Raw genomic sequence first — 14,594 nt, 5'->3', positions numbered from 1 at the left:
CATAGACAGTAACCCATTCCATAACAGAATTCATAGACAGTAACCCATTCCATAACACGTCTCACCGCTCTTTTCAAATTCTCTCAAAACTAGATTTGTATTAGCAGGTGAGAATTCATAGACAGTAACCCATTCCATTCCTCCTCGTTGAGTTTATTCATAGACAGTAACCCATTCCATTCCTTCTCGTTGAGTTTTCCTGCCGATTTCAGATGTTTTATTTGTACCTAAAATTGATCAAAATCTCTTAAGCATTAGTCAATTACTTGATAAAAGCTATAAAGTGTTGTTTGAGAATAAACAGTGCTTGATCAGAGATACTAGTGGCAAAGACTTGTTCAATGTCAAAATGAAAGGAAAAGCTTTGCTCTAAATCCGATGGAGAAAGAGCAGATGACCTTTATATCTAGAGCTAGTGCCACTGAGATTTAGCACAAAAGACTTTGGCACTTTTATCATTGAGGTTTGCTTCAGGTGCAATCAAAGAAACTAGTAGAAGAACTCGCTGACATTGATGATGACATGTCTTTGCCGTGCTTGTAATTTTGGGAAGCAACATAGGCAACCCTTTCCTAAACAAGCATGGAGAGCTTCGAAAAAGCTGCAACTGGTTCATACTGATCTTTGTGGTTCTCAGCAAACACCATCATTAAATGGTAATCTTTATTACATTGTTTTTATTGATGATCTAATAAGAATGTGTTGAATCTTGTTGTTGAAGCAAAAGTCAGAAGTGATGGTGTTAATATAACACATGCGGAAGCAATTTGAATCTTAGGCACTCTTAGAACATCAATTATAGTAAAAAACTAGCATGTTCATAAGTATTAAAACTTAATGAGTTTAGATACTAACCTTTTGTAGTTCAAACTCCTTTTTCCTCACGAACCAGTTTCGAACCACCACTAGTGTCTTCTCCACTATCCTCCGGCCTTAGAACGGGATTGTGGAATCCGGTGAGTGACTAAACTTGGGAGGGATTTTGTATATGTGAAGAGAGTGTTTGTGAGAGTTTTTTCTCAAGGTTTTTCACCAAGAAGAAGAAGACCTTCCATGTACCATGATCACTCTATTTAAAGAGTCATGTTTGCATGTTCATGCAAATTTGAAATCACCCAATTTTGACACTTAAAATTCCACTCAAATGTTTGGGATTATGTGGCAAGCATGCATGTTTGAGTTAACCAAATTTTGACACTCAAAATTCCACTCAAACTTGTGGGGTTTATTTGGCAAGCATGCAAGTTTAGTTCAACCAAATTTTGACACCTCAAAACTCTACTAACATGGATCTTTCTTCATTTTAATTCAACAATTAATTTGAATAATGAATTTCAAATTAGAGTAACATTAAATGATTAATTAAACTATTTAATTAATATTTAATATTAATTCAAATGTCAATCCCAATCAATTCCGACACATAATTGATTAAGACATTTAAATCTTATTTAAATATCTCAGATTCTCTATTTTTGTTTAATTCGTAAATAAAACAAAATTGCGGTTAAATATATTGTATATATGTAACGCATATTCCCTAATTTGAATTCGAACACTTCGAACTCACTCGTCACACTATCCTATGGTTTAGTCCGATATGAGCTAGCAGAGGGACCTAATGAACCTATAGATCATGGGCTCTAACGATCCAAGATTAATCGATTAAACTCATTAACCTGGTTAACCAACATTCGTTAACTACTAGGACACTCCACTATAGCCTAGTAGTTGCACTCCCCTCACTATAGATATATTTCTATCCATCTGATATAACCATGATTAGTAAGTCGATCATTCACAGGTTGTTCGTAACTAGAGCTGGGTCAATTTACCGTTTTACCCCTGAAGTTACTTCTTGTTCCTTATGTCTCACTGATCCTCTAATGAACAATTGGTTTGTGGTCCAACCAGTAAACCGAATCCCTCTCAGGCCAATGAGAGGGTGGGGCCCCTTGTTCAAGACCTGGAGTCAGTGCTTAAGGGAACTACCTTTCTTCTATCCCTAAAAGTGGGTAGGAGTGAATTCCGTCTTGCACCCCACGTCCCCAGCCATTCACCCAGTCTTACCCCTGAAATGGGAGGTCTGTTGAGTCGGCGAACTAGAGCCACTCTCACCCATGCAAATCTAAGGATAATTCCGAATAAACAGGAGTTCATGGTTATTTCAGGATTAAAACCGAGTTACCTAGGTTATCGAATGAAAAGAAAATCAGTCTCAAAGTAAACAACATTATAAAGTGAGAGTGGTTTTCTTCATGGTCCGATCTTATGCAATACTCATTGCATAGGACGCCCCCACTCACATGTCTTCACATGTACAATTTAGTGATCACATTGTTTATATCATATACAAAAGTGGGCCGCATCCATAGTGTCCTAGAATAAGGTACTCAGCCTTATCCTTATACTATAGATCATTTTGACTATATACTTGAACTTTATCCACTCTTATGTCTCTACATACAGTTCAAGTAATCATACTATAGCCAGAGTGTTCTTAGTTTATTGGATTTAGATTAATGATCGTAAAGTTCACTTTATTCAATAACAATCTTTACTGAATAAACAACAATAATAACTTTATTGAAAATAGAATATGTTTTTGTTTACAAACTATGAGTTTTAGGACATAAAACCCAACAAGAAGTTGGGGTGTATTTTGGAAATTCAAAGCCAGGGTTGAGAATGAAAATGCATGCTTGATTCAGACTATAAGATCAGATAATGACAAGGAGTACACTTCAGAAACTTTTAACAAGTTTTGTGAAGAGGCTGGAATTGGACATCAATTGACAGCACCATACACTCCTCAACAGAATGGCGTCAGTGAAAGGAGGAATAGATTCATAATGGAGATGACGAGATGCATGCTTCATGAGAAGGATCTTCCAAAACGTTTTTGGGAAAAAGCAACAAACACTGTTGTGTGCTTGCAAAATCGAATTTCAACAAAAGCTGTGAAGGACCGACACTATTTGAAGTTTGGTATGGTTGCAAACCTTTTTTTAAAGTTCCTTAGAGTATTTGGGTGTCTTTGCTTCACTTACATTCCGCAGATCAAGCGCGATAAGCTTGACAAAACTTACAGGGTTTTTCAACTACACACTAGCCGTGTTATTGTGAGACGAGATGTTCATTTTGCTGGAAATGAGCATTGGAATTGGGAAGAACTGACGAAGGTGAATTAGATTTCTAATGCACCAAACAATTTAATCTTTGGTAGCATGTTAGAAGAGTCTAAAGATGAATGACAAAATGCTTTGGCTGATGATGCACCTGTTAGAGGAGGAGCTTTCGGTGATCGAGAAAAACAAAACCAGGGAGTTAGTTGATCGACCTCTAAACAGAAAGATAATTGGAGTAAGACGAGTGTTCAGGAAAAAGCTTGAGTTCAAAGCATCTAAACAAGGAGGAGTGTTAAAAGATCACGTGTTAAAAGATTACGTGTTTGTTTAGATTGCTGTCAGTTAGTATTTGATTAAATCTCTTATTGTTAGGAGTTGATTTAGTTTTGATTTGTTTACTTGTTGTATTCTAATATAGAGAGTCTTCTTAATACTATCTTCTCATCAACCATTCAATCACTCACTCTTTCACTAACAAATAATGCCGTAATCGAGCATCACTCACGGGCTCCTCTATCTAATTCTGAAATTTCAGAACACAAATTTTTCACTTTCAAGAAATATTCTTCAATAGAAAAATTACCTTGAGTTACCACAGCTAGTTCATTCTCTAGAAACTACAATCGAGCGGTATTTTTCTTAGTGAATAACTTTTGAAGTGTTTCCCACACTTGCTTTGGTGACTTTAAATCACGAACATAATCTACTTGCTAATCAAAGTTCGCAAGGTAAATAAGGCTTTTCCACATTTGATCTTCCATTGTCGGCGTAATTCATTATTTTGTGGAGTATCTGCTGCAATTTATGTGTCATCACCTTCAATTAAATCCCACAAATCTTGCCCTTGTAAATAAGCTTCTATACATAACTTCCAATAACTATAATTATTGCTCATTTTCTAAAAATTTTAGTTGAAACCAAACAAGCTTTTTCATAGCTTACTTACAGAAGCACTTCCACCATTCATATCATTGAGTAATAATATCAAACCCTTGGTTACCCGCTTGAACTTGGCTCTGATACCAACTTACACAATATCTACCACTCAAAAGTGTGAACAGATCTGAAAATATTATTACTCAACCCAAAAGTGTGAATAGATCTGAAAATATTATTACTCAAGTAAACCATACATAGTTAAGAATGAGAAATAGAATTGGGATCGAATATTTGATCTTCATTGATATTCACCGTTTAAATAGAATACAAGATACCAATTAATACATACAAATAAGAAAAATATAAACTAACTAAATCTCGGGAATAAAATAAAATATACTACAAATCAAATCATAAGAGAAAAATATTAACTGATTACGAATATCTTGACTAATTCAATTTTTTTAGTTCAACAATATCGAGGATGAAGATTGAATCACCGATCTTTAAAATGGTAATTCATGTCTTATTCACTTGGTTATATTTCAAAAAAACATTAATAAAACGGGGCTAAAACACAAATTTAAGTTACAGAAAGACAAAAATTTTAACATATTCTTATGTGACGTTTATATAATCATAATAAATTGGACAACCAAATTCAAAAGACTTTCTTCACATACGAACATGAGTTCTTCCAGCATATTTTATCCCCACTCACATAGACGAGATGCTGGCCATACACTCATCATGCTTATCAAACAATATCGATCCAAGTTCTTGCAGTAGAGTTTGCACACATACGGTTTGAGTTTAGGGTTTGATTCAAATAAATGAAACCTAATTTAGTTCTCTTAAAGTTAAAGTTAATTGACGTGAATTTATTATTAATTTTAAAATATACATTTTTAGTTACTCTATTCTCCGGTAAGAACGTGAATTTGTTCTTTTTCTTGCAAATTATATTTTATTGCAACTAATTAGGTGACAGCGAGTAGAAATTAGTAATAAAAAGTGAGTTGAAATAGAGAGGGGAGAGTAGAGCTTCCATTGGGTACCCGACCACTCAAACGTGAGTAGAGATGTCTATCGGGTGGAACAAGGAGAATATTCAATATAACTTTTGCTGGGAATTTAGGCAGGTTCGAGATGGAGATGGGGATGGAAAATATAATTCTCGTCCCTGACCCAATTTAGTTAATGAAGAGAAATTTCTTTTCATGTCCCGTTTAAATGGGAGTTCCCAGTTCCCGACCTCATTTGATACGAGTCCCCACGGAGCCTCACTCCCGAGGTTAAAAAATAAAGTATAAATTTAGGGATATTTTTATTAAATTATCATTATTATTATTGCTTTATTTTTTAAAACAAAATTTGGTTTTAATTTTGAGGTGAAAATAAAAAGGGAAAAAAAAGAGTAATAATAATGTGCGCCAATCAGTGTTGACTTTGTCCTGCGTCTGGAAGTAAAGTTTTGGCCTTGGCATATGCCGCCACGTGACCAGCAGATCCACTCCTCCGCCGGACATTTTCCTCAGCTGGACTCCGGCGATTCATTTTCCGGCCAACTTCTCTCTTCTCCCACCTTTTCTCTCTTCCTTCCATTAATTCCGCTCCAACTTCTCTCCATTTCCTCCTCCAACTTCTAATTCCAGGGCTCGCTTTTGATGGCCAAACCCAAGGCTCCGAGGCAAACCCTAGATTCCTACACTGTCAAACGCATCAACAAAACCATTAAAGGTAAAACAATCCACTGCCTCCTCTTTCTCTTCTCCTTTTTTGTTGGAATCTTTCAGATAATTCCGTTTTCCCGTCTGTGTCTGATCTTCCGGAATTTTACGGGTTTTTGTGCTTCTTAGCCGGCGACTGCGTGCTTATGAGGCCCTCTGAACCCTCGAAACCGTCGTATGTGGCCAAGATTGAGAAGATTGAGGCGGATTCTCGCGGGGCCAATGTGAAGGTCCATGTTCGCTGGTATTACCGGCCGGAGGAATCGATTGGGGGTCGGAGACAGTTTCATGGCTCGAAGGAGTTGTTTCTCTCCGACCATTACGACGTTCAAAGCGCAGATACCATCGAGGGAAAGTGTACGGTGCATACATTTAAGAATTATACCAAGCTTGATGCTGTTGGGAATGAGGACTATTTTTCCCGTTTCGACTATAATTCCGCTACTGGGGCTTTCACTCCCGATCGAGTGGCTGTGTGAGTTTCTTTTTAATTCAATTGTTGGTTTAGATATTGTGTGCTTTACATTCTGTACTCCTGAATTTGATCACTCTGATTTTACTTGAGTCACTTGACATGGGAAGAAATTGGTTTCTGTAGATTTCTTTAGCAAAGTTTTACTAGTTTAGCTGCATTGTGGTTCCAGCATTGATTGTCTTGGTTTTCAGTTCATAGCTCTTATACAGTTCATGAGTTCAAGTACCAAAAGCTCTTTCAATTGATGTTCTTATTGCTATTTGAAGATCAAATTCTGTCCACCATTCCTTTCTTTTTAACCGTTTTATGTATAGCATTACATGTCATTTAAGCTCATGAATCTCCTTTTTGCATAGCTTTACCCGTTTCTTCTGGTGCAAAATTTCACTTGATTTTATGTAGCAGATATTGCAAATGTGAGATGCCTTATAATCCCGATGACCTAATGGTTCAGTGCGAGAGATGCAGTGATTGGTAAGCTGGGTGTGTATTATGCTATTGGTTTCTTTTGCAGCCTTAGCTTATGTGCTTATGAAGGTATTTATTGTTCATATTGGCTTGTGTATCTTCTGTAATTTGGAGCCTACGGAATAGAAGCATAATTACAGTAAAACAAATTGACGTAAATTTATCTGGAATTGTAATAATGTACATTCTTTCTTTCAAATCATAAATGAGAAGTAACCTAATCTTTGTTTCTGGGTCCTTATATAAACATTATCTATCCCAGATGTGTGGCTCGGTTTGTTTCTTTCTTTTCTCTTCATTTCTTTTTTAATATAGATGGAGTAAAAAATAGAACAGAGTTTTGATCGACACAAGGAGATTAGATAAAAAAAACTCTGGATGCTCTCTGAAGTGTTGAGCTTTGGCTTCTAGGATTAAGGTGGTTTGCATAAAATGTTACCCGGAGTCCAGAAATGCTTCACATAAGAGAAAAACATACTTTGTAGTTGTGAGATCCCACATCGATTGGAGAGGGGAGCGAAACATTTCTTATAAGGGTGTGAAAGTCTCTCCCTACCAAACGCGTTTTAAAACCTTGAGGGGAAGTCTAGAAGGGAAAACGCAAAGAGGACAATATCTGCTAGCAGTAGGCTTGGGCTGCTACAAATGGTATTAGAGCCAGATATCGGGCAGTGTACCAGCAAGAATGTTGGCCCCCAAGGGAGGTGGATTGTGAGATCCCACATCGGTTGGAGAGGGGAACGAAACATTCCTTATAAGGGTGTAGAAACCTCTCCCTACCAAATGCCTTTTAAAACCTTAAGGGGAAGCCGAGAAGGGAAAGCTCAAATAGGATAATATCTACTAACAATGGGCTTGAGCTGTTACAGTGAAGGATGACATTAAAGTCAAACATAAAATACATGGTTAGATATGAATGTATTCTCGACGGAAATTGGTTCATTGAATTATGAATCACTAGTAATCTTATTTCATTGAAAAAACATGTTATTTCCTATATATAAAAAAAAGATTATTAGAAAATTTAATTTGAAATAGGAGTTATGCTTCAGCTGAAACAATTTGCCTTAATGATCTTATTTATATTGATCAAAGATATTGGAAATTAAAATGATTTAGGTTTCATTTATATCTCATTTTAATTACAACATCCAATTAGCGTACTTTATGACCCTTTTGTAACTACACTAGGATGCTTTCCATAAAATTAGTAGATAGAGGCTTTTTGGCCTGCTTTTGGGTGTGATTCTTTTCATTTTCTTAATGAGAAATCTCTTTGATTGGAGATGTCCTCCAAGCTTCTGGGTTTAGGAATCATCTATATTTGGTTTCTTTGAAGTCATCCCTTGTTGGCAACCCCTTGAACAAGGAAAAAGGAAATCCCTTGGCTTCAACGTACTACTACCTCATTCTTATGGAATTTAATGTTCCTATAATCTTTGGTTGGAAAGCAACGACAGGATTTTACTGACAAGGAAACCCATATAGTCAAGTTCATTTACAATGTTCTTTGTGTAGCACTCAAATCATGTAAATTATACCTTTTGTTCAATAGCTGTAGTTTAGTTGGAACTTTACATTAATTGGAAGTGTTTAATTGATTTACCTTTGATGTCTGCTTTGCTAAGATACTTTGTGAATCATTCGCTCGATGTATGGCTTTATAGCATAAAATCTGAATCTTAAAGTGGATGATATTCTTTATTTAGGTTTCATCCTGCTTGTATAGAAATGTCTGCAGAAAAAGCTAAAAAACTTGACCACTTCTTCTGTGAAAGTTGTTCTCCAGAGGGTCAAAAGAAGTTGCAGAATTCACAGTCTACATCTAAAATTGCAGAGACAAAGGTATTTGTAAAGCTGCTGAATATAAATGTCCTTTGTTGAATGTCACTGTTTGTATTGTTTGTTTTGATCAAACTGCATAATCTAGTTCCATCTTGTTTTAGTGAGCCTTAAGGTAGCAGGTGACAATCATATCATGCACATTCTTTTTTAGTTTTTGGTTGAAGTTGATTCTTCTCTTAGGTATCTCCTCCTCGTTTTAATGGCAACCAAATGTATTAAGGTTCGATAGTGATGTTATGGGAGCAGTCAAAATGTGCCCAAGTTGGCTCAAACATTCACAAAAAGAAAAGAAAAACTTGGAGACCTTTTGAACATGGAAGTGTTACTAGTAGCTTTCATTTCATTTTGATTAGACTTATATTGTGGTAATCTTTAGCGTGACGAATAGTGCTTGGTTTTTGTTACGAAAAGATGGTCGTATTATGATGAATAATATGTTCGAATGTTGTTGCAGGTGGATTCGAAACGACGACGGAGGTGATGATAGTGTAAATAAACAAAATACATTGACTTAGAGTCGTTAAGAACCAAAGCTTCGAAATTCCTAATGAGTTGGAACAACTGCATAGATTTAGGATCATGTAAATACTACCTACTGTGTGTGTCCAGATTCATTTCTAGAAGAGGGACTGGTTTGAAATGTATTGAAGTTCTTTTATTTGATTATAGCAATGACGAGAAAAGTAACTCATGTATCTTATAAAAATTGTGAGGTCTATGAGATAAACTTGAGGTTTCAACTCAAAACGGTAAAGAGTAGCTTATGTATTTTTTAAAGATGGGCTAGTCTCTTCATCTTTTCAATGGGTGAGGGAGCTTAGCCTCGTTTGATCGAAAAATTACTAAAATACTTGTAAAGTGGCATGGGAGATCAAAATGTAGATAGCAAGATGAAGTTCTAAAGATGATAAATTTTTACGTATTTGGTCACGATGGTACTACGACATAAACCCCATGTCACCTTCCCTATCGATCATTAGCTTCAACTATATCTAGATGACCAATTATGTAATCAATCAACCAATGCATTATATTAAAAGAAGTGTGTTTACTTGTTCGTTAAGTGGAACCTTTCCTCAATTGACCAGACCAAGAAACTACCGATTTTGCTTGGTGGGTTATAAGTACTTGAGTTATCCATTTATTTTGTCTATGAATTGGAACAATGAACTTATTCACAATAGTTGAAAAGTTCACGTATGAACAAGGATCAATTTTACTTCACTTACCCATTCTAGCTCGAGAACGGTCCTCCTGCACCGACCACTCTAGTCTACAGGCTGCGCCCATTCATTTGTGGTCCATTGTTGATACTTATCTATACATAATCCATCGAGCAAAAGACATCGAAAAGTCAAATGTCTCATTTATACAATTTATACAATCTTCTCTATTGGCTTCCCTTCCATCTTTAATATACCATAGAACTTGAAGTTTATATTTACCCTCCAAAACTGTTAAACATCTACCTTACCTAATCTAATTAGAAAACTCAATTGATTATATCCATAATTTCAACTCTTTTTTAAGGATAATTTAAAACTTACCCGTTCATCTCTATGGTTCGATAAAACTTAATAAGTAGTTTTCACTGTTAGAAACTTTTAATGTCAATCCCGTACTCAACCCGACAGTGAATTCTAAAGCTAAAGGTTGCAGAATTGAAGCTTTGACACTGCCAGAATAAGCTCCCTTCTTGTTAATTGTTCTGATAGCAGTTCAGTTGCAGCAAGGCCATAGGCTTATCACACACTAATGAAATCAAAGTTTTTCACATTGAACTCATCTGATATGAGTATTATTTGCTGGTAAAGCTATTAAAAATGGTTGTTTTCTCATTTTTCCTTGCAAATAATTTTCATTTCTGCACACTCGACGACAACTCGTCCACCGGGTACCAGTGTCGATTGAAAAACCAAAGAGAATCGGCTTCAACTGCATAGCCATCGTGGTTCCTGTTCCAACTGAAATATGCATGAGTTCGGTTCTTGATATCGAATATGGCATGCCCGAAGCTTGCTTCACGATACACCGAGTACGAAGGCTGTGGCTCCGTCATACTGCATCATGAAACAAATGAGTTTATGGTTTATAATATGAACGAGCAGGAAACAAGTTATATTGTGAATCCATTGGTAGGATATAAAATGAGAAATTGAAAGTTTACTTTGTTGCTAGGCCTTCAAGGTTTCCTCCATCACCTATTGTTATGTATACAGGTGCAGATTGATCTTTCACAGGAACACAACGGCCATTCACTATGTTGTATGCAATATTTGAAATCCTTTCCTGTATTTAGCATAAGATAATTGTTCTGTGTTACGAACAGCGAACGAAATCTTGCAAGATATGAAAAAACTTCGGTTGCGACTCGTTCATGTTAGTAATAGTAACAGTCATCAAATTCTAGCTTGCACTCATTAAAGAAGTTTGGAGGAAAATTCATAGAATAGAGAATGTAATAGCCCAAGCCCATCGCTAGCAGATATTGTCCTTTTTGGGTTTTCCTTTTCAGGCTTCCCGTCAAGGTTTTTCAAACGTGTGTGCTAGGGAGACATTTCCACACCCTTATAAAGAATGCTTCATCCTCCTCCCCAACCGATGTAGGATCTCACAATCCACCCTCCTTCATGATCCAACGTCCTCGCTGACACTCGTTCCCTTCTCCAATCGATGTGGGACTCCCCAATCCATCTCCCTTCGAGGCCCAGCATTTTTGCTGGCACACCGCCTCGTGTCCACCCCCTTTGGGGCTCAGCCTCCTTGCTAGCACATCTCTCAGTGTCTGGCTCTGATACCATTTGTAACAGTCTAAGCCAGACTACCACTAGCAGATATTGTCCTTTTTGGGCTTTCCCTTTCGGGCTTCCCTTCAAGGTTTTTAAAACACGTCTGCTAGAATGAGGTTTCCACATCCTTATAAAGAATATTTCGTTCTCCTCCCCAACCAATGTGGGATCTCATAGAGAAAATTGGAACGATTTCCATGAAACCAAACATAAAGAATCCAAACATAAAGAATAGACTTGAACAAATCCTTTGAGTCTTACTCCTCTCAAACATACAAATTATGACAGGCAACAGTGGTAGGATTGGAAAGGAATGTTAAGAAGAGGAAGTGCTTACAGATCTTTCATAGGCATGGACATGGCCAGCAAAGACGACATCGACTTTGTATTTTATGAACCATGACTCGTACATTACTCGCATAGTTTCTCCTTCCATGTAATGATAGTTGTAGCTGTTGTACCATGGAGAATGCATCAGAACAATCAACCATGGTGTTTCGCTTCTGTTCACTTTTGGGAACTCCATTTCAAGCCATTTGTATTGAGGAGTGTATTTACCTAGAAACATTATCAAATGGAACAAATGTTGGCTTGATTTTGTTGGATTCGACTCTCTTTGTGTCGTTTTTCGGACATTCTTTCGTGGGGCGGGGCTTATTTTTCCATATGCCCTTGTATTTTCCTTTTTAATACCTTAGGAAGTGTTGATAAAGGAGAATGCTAATAAAACTAAAGGAAGTGTTTACCATAAGCTGAATAGGAAGCCAAGACTATGATGTACGAAGGACCTCTTTTGATCGAGTACCAAAACGGAGCTGTGCTCTCAGAGGCTTTATAAGGGACGTGATAACGGTTCGTATATGGCTTGAACGGCTCGGTTTCGCCCTGCAAAAGAAACATGCTTGTCAAACATATCATACTTTTATGTAGGAAACCTCATTTGAGCCATTTGCATACTTACAATTTCAGGGACAAAATCAATTTCATGATTTCCTGCAGTCCATATCCAAGGCTGATATGCAGTGCTTCTCTCTGTGAATCTTCCCCATGTATCCCATCTTACATTATCATGAAATGGATAGTTATCAGCATAAGATAGATCCCCCACAAACAAAACTGTTTTCCCTTTATGTGGATTTTGTTCATAATGAGTCAACGTTATATTCGAATCAAAACTCTGGCCAAGATCCCCTGCAAACCACGTTAAACACCACGACATTGAACATACAAGTCAGAGCAACCAACTCAACAAGGCGTTAATAAAACGATCCCAACAACGCTTAAAGTATCAGATAGCTAAGCTACATTTCAGCTAGCTTCTAGGAACAACAAACAGACAATTATGGCATGAGCAATTAACTCACCGATGAGACCAAACGTATAGGGGACATCCGGACCGACTTCTGGAGGAGTGACGAACCAGAATGTTCTCGGAGAGTACCCAATTCCCACTTCATAGAAGTATTTGGTGTTGTACTGCCAAAAGGTAAGTTAGAGAATTCAGAATTCCTGAAGAGAAGAACAAGAGTTGCCTTGATGTTGACAAGTAATATAGATTGAATTGTCTGTACCTTCAAGTTTGAAATGGTGCAGTGATGAATGTAGCCAGAAGTGTAGTTATAGAACTTATAAGTATATACTTTTCCAAAAGCATGTTTCTTAAGCTTGCTGTTCTCACTCCAATACAGTACTTCATTTGATCCTGCTTCATTTGGAGTCACCCATGAAACAATCACTGCCTTCCCTTCATGATCTCCTTGGGTGATATGAACCTTCAACGATCAAAACATCCAATAACAAACCAGAAGTGGGGAAAAGAGGCTAAAATTGTAGCCCACAGGCAGTCATTAGATCCTCAAAGACAATCAAGATCAAACTTCAAATGGAATAGCTCAACAGTTCAAATACACCAAAGTCTATGGTAGTTTACTAGATATCAGACTCAGAAATCCTATATTCAAAGCTATGGATCACCACATTGATACTCACTTGTTGTATATGGTATTAATTTTCAAGTCCACGGATGAGTGATGGCGTTAAGAGTAAGAACAAAAAACTAGAACTATACCATAACTAGCCGGCCTACACTTTAGAGTTTAATGATAGTTTTGTTGTAGCGTAAGCGGAAGCGGAAGCAAGATCGTTCGCACTCACATACCCATAAACAGAAATTAAACAAAGAAACACAAAGATTAACGTGGTTTGGAGAGAAGAAATTTCCCTACATCCACGAGTAGCAATCAATCTCGATAATCAAAGTGTATATCTCACACTTTTACACTACAAAGTCTCTCAACAAAGTTCCTCTCAAATTCAAACTCGATCAAACTCAATACTCAATCATCCTAGACAACCGTAGACAACCGTTTATATGAATCAAAATAGTTATGAACTAAATGAGAGTCAATAACCAAAATAAACAAGAATATGAACCATATAGATCTTCACGACAAGTTACAACAAGTTTAACAGGGAAAGAAGAAGAAATGAAGTGGAAATTTAAGGAAAAAGAGACCTGCTGAGGAGCATTATAACCAGGAGGCAGAGCAAAAACATCACTGTCAAGAGGCATATCCACAGTTTTCTCAACATTCCTCACAAACCGACTTGTTTCGCCGCCATTACAGACCTCCACGCCATTCAAAACAAGAATCAAAACAGCAAAAGAAGCAGAAAGCGAAAAATCCACAACTCTCATCCTCACCTCTCTGTTCTAATGGCGATTCCCAAATCTCAATCTCAGAAAGTCAAAACAAACCACCACTCTTCAAGAACCCTCCCCTGATAAATCCGAGCAAAATATCATCAAAATAACACAAAAAATTTGAAAACCTCAAAAGATAAGTCAATGCTCAGTCGTTCTCCGCAGCAAAGACCACTCTGAAATAGTTGGATGCGATCACCGAATGTTCATATTTGAGAAACTGGAGAGACCCATGACGGCATATTCCCATTTGACTTCGTGGATGCCTTTGATTCCATCGAATTTGATCGAACGAATGATCATTCCTTTTCATTCCCATATTTCATTTTTACCTTTACGTCGTTCTCGTCTCGCGCTTACTTCTCCGTCTCAGAGGCGGTTGTCCAAATGGGGTCCCATCGATTAGGAGTTGAATTTATAATTTGTTAATTCAAAGTTCTTATCCATTCATATTATTCATACTAGGGACCATAATTTGGCATACTTTATTCATTGAATTTAAAGAAAGCATCAAACTAATTCACATGGGTTTCTTTTCATAATTAAAATAAAAAATTTAGATGATCTTAAAATTAG

The 14,594-nt window shown here is 36.9% G+C and overlaps 2 protein-coding genes across 4 annotated transcripts; one reads left to right on the top strand and one right to left on the bottom strand.

The window, feature by feature from the left end:
• Nucleotides 1-5,436: 5,436 nt before the first annotated feature.
• LOC111432345 (chromatin remodeling protein EBS-like) lies at nt 5,437-9,188 on the top strand. 3 transcript variants are annotated; one of them, XM_023069199.1, is made up of 6 exons: nt 5,437-5,571; nt 5,623-5,747; nt 5,867-6,212; nt 6,618-6,686; nt 8,390-8,525; nt 8,980-9,188. In XM_023069199.1, exons 2-6 carry the CDS (start codon nt 5,675-5,677, stop codon nt 9,004-9,006), a joined length of 651 nt encoding a protein of 216 aa, XP_022924967.1. In that variant the 5' UTR covers nt 5,437-5,571; nt 5,623-5,674; the 3' UTR covers nt 9,007-9,188. The 3 variants fall into 3 exon arrangements, with proteins under 3 accessions (XP_022924967.1, XP_022924975.1, XP_022924958.1); XM_023069190.1 differs by having other exon boundaries at nt 5,438-5,747; XM_023069207.1 differs by lacking the exon at nt 8,980-9,188 and having other exon boundaries at nt 5,437-5,747; nt 6,618-6,695; nt 8,390-8,471.
• Nucleotides 9,189-10,201: 1,013 nt separating this feature from the next.
• On the bottom strand, nt 10,202-14,383 carry LOC111433514 (purple acid phosphatase-like). The gene is made up of 8 exons (XM_023070567.1): nt 13,830-14,383; nt 12,886-13,086; nt 12,679-12,790; nt 12,276-12,505; nt 12,061-12,199; nt 11,652-11,872; nt 10,693-10,814; nt 10,202-10,585 (listed from the first exon to the last, which is right to left on the bottom strand). The coding sequence occupies exons 1-8, from the start codon at nt 14,010-14,012 to the stop codon at nt 10,384-10,386; spliced, it is 1,410 nt and encodes a 469-aa protein (XP_022926335.1). The 5' UTR covers nt 14,013-14,383; the 3' UTR covers nt 10,202-10,383.
• Between the last annotated feature and the right edge of the window lie 211 nt (nt 14,384-14,594).

Source organism: Cucurbita moschata, unplaced genomic scaffold (assembly GCF_002738365.1).
Source record: "Cucurbita moschata cultivar Rifu unplaced genomic scaffold, Cmos_1.0 Cmo_Scf00003, whole genome shotgun sequence".
Lineage (NCBI taxonomy): Eukaryota > Viridiplantae > Streptophyta > Magnoliopsida > Cucurbitales > Cucurbitaceae > Cucurbita > Cucurbita moschata.
Note: the sequence above shows the minus strand (reverse complement) of the source record. Positions and strands in the feature narration are given on the sequence as shown.

What these genes read in the sequence shown, in the direction of transcription:
- LOC111433514 (XM_023070567.1), bottom strand. Translation starts at nt 14,012, where the DNA reads ATGAGAGTTGTGGATTTTTCGCTTTCTGCTTCTTTTGCTGTTTTGATT. An exon ending in GCACCATTTCAAACTTGAAG is followed by an intron (nt 12,791 to 12,885) that starts GTACAGACAATT and finishes ACCTTTTGGCAG; the next exon opens with TACAACACCAAATACTTCTA. An exon ending in TCCATGCCTATGAAAGATCT is followed by an intron (nt 10,815 to 11,651) that starts GTAAGCACTTCC and finishes TGCTAAATACAG; the next exon opens with GAAAGGATTTCAAATATTGC.
- LOC111432345 (XM_023069199.1), top strand. Translation starts at nt 5,675, where the DNA reads ATGGCCAAACCCAAGGCTCCGAGGCAAACCCTAGATTCCTACACTGTC. An exon ending in TGCGAGAGATGCAGTGATTG is followed by an intron (nt 6,687 to 8,389) that starts GTAAGCTGGGTG and finishes TTCTTTATTTAG; the next exon opens with GTTTCATCCTGCTTGTATAG. An exon ending in CTAAAATTGCAGAGACAAAG is followed by an intron (nt 8,526 to 8,979) that starts GTATTTGTAAAG and finishes ATGTTGTTGCAG; the next exon opens with GTGGATTCGAAACGACGACG.